The 5,258-nt window shown below is 37.8% G+C and overlaps 1 protein-coding gene across 1 annotated transcript; it reads right to left on the reverse strand.

Annotated features, from left to right (window-relative positions):
- Nucleotides 1–529: 529 nt before the first annotated feature.
- WASF3 (WAS protein family, member 3) lies at nucleotides 530–5,044 on the reverse strand (the record flags this gene model as incomplete). Its single annotated transcript, XM_009573594.1, has 4 exons — nucleotides 530–1,039; nucleotides 1,758–2,128; nucleotides 3,751–4,014; nucleotides 4,878–5,044. Coding segments are annotated over 4 exons (957 nt in total), but the record flags the coding sequence as incomplete, so codon positions are not given.
- Between the last annotated feature and the right edge of the window lie 214 nt (nucleotides 5,045–5,258).

Genomic DNA, 5,258 nt, shown 5'->3' on the forward strand with positions numbered 1-5,258 from the left:
ATTTCTACACTGCAAAAACCATATGGCTTCAATCAGGTCTATCCTGAAATCTTTGCATCTAGTTTATCTGCATTGTAAAACTGAAAAGCTCTACAGGTATTTTAACTTTCATTTGTAACATGGACATGCATCCGCTACCTACCTGAGAGCCCCCCAGCACTCTACCCAACAAGTGGCCAGCAACCTAGAACTGGTACTGTTACAAACTTATCCAGTCTGCTCACAAAATGTTAATTTTGGATCATGTGGATTCATTCTTCAAAGCATGCATTTCATCACCTGCTACATTTTTAAGATAAAAAGAAAGATTATATAAAATCAATTCTGTATGCAAAAAAAATTAAGCCCAAAAGTGATTAAAAATAGACTAAGGTGGGCATAATTAGTAACTAATAAAAAAGCTAAAAGTCATATTTATGGAACTCAACACTTCACTCAGTCATATAGTTAACTGCCCTCAAACACTAACAACCAGACCAATTCACAAGTACCTAAGTTGCTTACATAATTAAAAGAATACGATGTAAAGTCAAAAAAATATATTTTATCCCTTCAAGATCAGGAAAGTAAAATATAATGCTGGTTCTGTAACAGTGCAACAACTGCAGCATATTTTGCACGCAGCACATGATTTGCTACATTTAGTGGCACTTAAGTATTATGCGGTAAATACTGAAAGTAAGACAAGTTTCTGATCTGCATAAGCATAATCACATCGTTATTACCAGAGTTGCTAAGCTACAGCATTCTGAATAATACCAATTCAATTTTAGTACTTCGATCACTAGCCTTAATACATGTCAACGTCCTGCTTTACATCTTGCTAAGAAAGCAATCACTAAAGCCAAGTGTTTAATGAACTTGCCACTGGGCTTGGACCAGGTTCAATCTGACCAATCGTTCTCAAACTCTGAATCATCATCAGAATCACTGTATTCCACGGCAATGCGTCTTGAAAGGATGGTTGCCACATCATTTCCAACAGGCTCTCGCTTTGCTTCTTGCTCACGTTGCTCCTGCACCTTTTTCAGCTGAATTCCTGTAGAGACAATTACTCTCAGACAAAGTTTTCTGCACAAGAGATTTTAAATTTCATATTGTTATTGGTGAGTTTTTTGTATTCTAGCAATATATTCAGGAAGAAGAGAAAAAAAAAAAGAAACCACTGAGTTACAGACGCTCCTTGAGCAAGGAAGGTAGAAAGACAAAAAAGGCAGATTAGAAGTCATTCTCAGAGACTGAATACTTCTAGACTTCTAAAACTGCAAATACATTAAAACTAAATATTCAAGACTGTACAGGTCCTTTTGATCTGAAGATAAAAGTTTTCATACTTGTGTTTGGAAATACCATTAGATCTACAGCTCCATATTGTAAGCAAAGTCAGAAACAGCCATTAGTCACTGATTAAAAATCAGTGGGCTGAAGCCTGGTGTTGGATAACTCAGTTCTTCCAAACAGAACCAAACATCTACTGGCTACTTTACATAACGAACACAAGTACTGTTTTCACTTGATTGTGTTCACACAAACACTAGAACATATTTAACAAAGCTGTACTTCCTGGAACATTAGGCTTCAGAAAAAATCCAAAGTGAGGGTTGACAAATGTTAGAACAGGTGCGTGGCACCTGTGGTTCACCAGTCTCTCAATGACATTCTGCCCAGCTGGGAACAGAAGCCATGAACTCAGATCACTGGAAAACACAGTGCTTTCATTGAAAAAAAGAAATAGCTAAAACTGAGTGTGCACTTACCCATTCGAATGGCAGCAAGAAGATCACTCCGTGCGTCACTTATAGGCGGCTGTGCAGGCTCATGACGTTTTGCCTCCGTAGCTGGAGGAGCATGCATTGGGGAGGAAGAGAGGGATGAACTTGCAGCAGGAGGGCCTGGAGGGGGAGGAGGTGGGCCGGGAGGAGGAGGAGCAGTGACAACAAGCCCACTAGAAGGAGGAGGATGAGTGGCTGCATATGTAGAGCCAGTCACCAGTCCAGAATGGGAAGGTGGCACAGGAAGCTGAAGGGGACTAACAAATGCAGTTTGTGCTGAAGGAATCATAGGAGGAGGAGGAGGAGGGGGAGGACCTGTAGGATTGTAATAATCCACCATCTGAGCTGGAAGCATCCTATATAAAACAGAACAAAAACATTTAATGCATTGAAAGTTAGACTTATGGAATCATCACCCCTTAAACTGCTCTCATCCAACCTCAGCTAAAAAAAAATCAAAAGGAATTTCAAATGGTGAGTTAAATATGCAAGTGATTATAAACATATGAATTGTCAAATATAGATAATACATTGAGATTTAAGGCAGATGACAAAGTTAAAGGCAGTGTCCTTTCAGCACTCCACAAAGTGAGATTTTTATCTTAATACTCCTGCCTAGTTAAGGATAAAGCTGTATTTGTTACTAAACATCTATTCTGTGAGAATATTAAGTACAATGCCTATGATGGAGAAGGGACCAAGAAAGCTGCAGACCACACGTATCACTTCCATAGAAGACCAAGTGTTAGAACAAATATTAAGACACAATAAAAGACATAGGCATGGAGGACAATGGAAAGTATGAACGGAAAGATTTACCCAAAGGTATATCATGCATCTCATGTGCTTCTTTAGTCAAGTTATCAATTTAAATATTCAATTAAATTGATATATTTGATTGATACTTTAAAGAGTAGGAACAGGAAAGAGCTAATTTCCTTGTTAAAATGTCATTAAAAGAATTCTTAAGCAGAAAAAATGGGAATTAATATAGGAGTTATGAAGTAGGTAAAGAACTAGATATAGGAGACAGGAGTTGAAGGAAAGTTACTGATGACATTCAGTGATATATGTCAATGTATGACAACTGTAATACACTGACAAAGGTCATGTACCTGGGGCCTAAGCACAAGTATTTCTGTTATAAACTGGAAATAACAGAGAAAATGCAAGTTGGAGCAGTCAATCATAGCATAACTGAGTAATCTACAGCACGATACAGTCATGAATCGGACAAATGCTATCCCGGGATGCATCAAGTGAGGCTGAAAAATCTTGGCTTGCTTAGTTTAAAACGACACAGGCAAGAATGATTACAACTTTCCTAGGGTTACAACTTGAAAGTTTAAGCTATTTAAAAAAAAGAACAAACAGGCACAGACTGGTTAGAAAACAGATGTTTTCTTGCTATTGGAGAGCCAGTACTCTGGAGCAAGCCTTCCTTCAGAATGCATTCAGGCAAAATATCTACACAGGAGTTTGATAACTTCATTATCTTGAATTATGGAGGTGTTTATGGCAGTAGGGAACTTGATTCTGTGTCCAATTCTGTCATAAGCTCCTTTAAAAAGTCATTTCAGGGATGCAACACAGACTGCCACGTTAATCACATTCAGCAATACTTTTTCTGCACATTTCCTGAAGTTTAAAGTATCATTCAAATTATGCTGTAACTATTTTCCACTTTAAAGGAAAATTATCCCCTTTTTAATATTATATTAGGAACCCTTAATATTTTACAAGCATATTGATTTCACCATATTCAATACACAGTTCATTATTTGTGCTTTCACTGTTTGTTCACTTAAAACCAGTTCATACATAGAAATTATAACAATTTTTTTCTGTCCTCCCCAGGGAGATAACTAATGTATTTGGGTCTTTTTCGTGTGTATGCACTATATGTTACGATGGTTATGAAAAACATGCATCCCTCTAGTTTTGTCAAGAATCCACTGGAATAAATGAGGAGTTTTACCCATATTCTGCTGGTCCCACAGGTACTGAGCTATGTTGGCCGTCTGAAGGCTGGGGTGGAGGTGGAGGTGGTTGCTGAGGTCTGTTTAAAGTAGCATGTCGTACAGTGGTGGAAGGTGGTCTGTATTCATGCTCATGGCTTTGGGATGCTGCCATGTACTGTGGACCATCTCCTGTTCCATATGAAGGCATTGCTATCTGCTGATGGAGGGAATGATTCGGAGTAGCAGGATAGGAATAATCTGTAACATCAGATGCATGGGACCTAAAATTAAAGTAAATGCATGCAGAAGAACAGATTATGTGAGTGTAACAGGGTATTATCTACATAACGCACAAGAAAAGCTAAAAAGAATGCAATCAGAATTATTTTTCTTGCAACAGGAATCCCTGATTATCAAGCCTTTGTCAGTCCACAGAAAGCACAAGAACAAATGCAACAAAAAATCATGGTTCAGCTTAACACGACTTGAAAATAAATTAGTCTGACAAGTCAGCGAAAAAGGCCTGAAATTCAATGTTTTCAATATTTCAACATACTAGCTGCATGCAGACTGTCCTCCTATAATGCAGACTTCAAAAAAGGCAAAAAAAATTTAGAGCTTTTTCCAGATTTCAGAGTTCTTCAGTAGCCATAAGGAGGCATATTGGTTTTGTCGATGATTTTCACAGTCCATTGTTTGAAATGATAGTACTTATCAGGCCTGCCTTAAGTTAACAATGGCAGCAGAAAAAGGAAAGCAATACTGCAAGCAATACTGCACTCACAATTATACAGAAGAATATATTTACCAAAGCAGAGAAAACCAATTTCAAAAGTTAGAAAGCACTTCTTGTTTTGTTTGCACGATTAATTTTGCTGGAAAGGCTTAGAGAAACTGGGAAATGTAAATATTAGTTGAGCAGAGAGTTCATAAAGATACAAAGTCTAGAATGCTCTGTCAAATAAGCCCAAGAGAGGGAGCAAAAGGATCTCTTCATCCCATTACTGCAAATAGTTGTTTTAGTAATGAACAATCATGCAGCCTGGCTTTTAGTGAACACAGTGAACAGATGCACTTATCTGTAAGACTGGAAGCAAGGTAAGCAACAAAAAGCCAGGGCTTTGAGTAAAACAAAATGACAAACCCTTTGGGCATTTTGTCCTCTTTCATGCTTCCTGCCTGTTCCATTTTCTTTGCGTCACTCATGAACTCAATGCCCATTTTCCTTCTCTCCCACTCTTCTTTTCTTGTTCTTACTTTTCTCACATTAATTTGCTGGTTTCTGTTTGGATTCAGCTTGTGTTTCTCTCTCTAAAGTATAATAAGTATAACAAATACATTGTAAATCGCCACAGTCTGGACACTTGGATGTCAATGTTTAATGCGTAAGTCTTAAAATTAGCAAACGAGAAGAAACATAGGCTTTTTTTTTACTTCAGCGGCGAAAAAGAATCACAATGTAGCCAAATAAACTTCTTTGTGACCGTATTTATAACACACTGCTCATGCAGTAGCTGTCAGCATA

Source organism: Fulmarus glacialis, unplaced genomic scaffold (assembly GCF_000690835.1).
Source record: "Fulmarus glacialis isolate BGI_N327 unplaced genomic scaffold, ASM69083v1 scaffold37312, whole genome shotgun sequence".
Lineage (NCBI taxonomy): Eukaryota > Metazoa > Chordata > Aves > Procellariiformes > Procellariidae > Fulmarus > Fulmarus glacialis.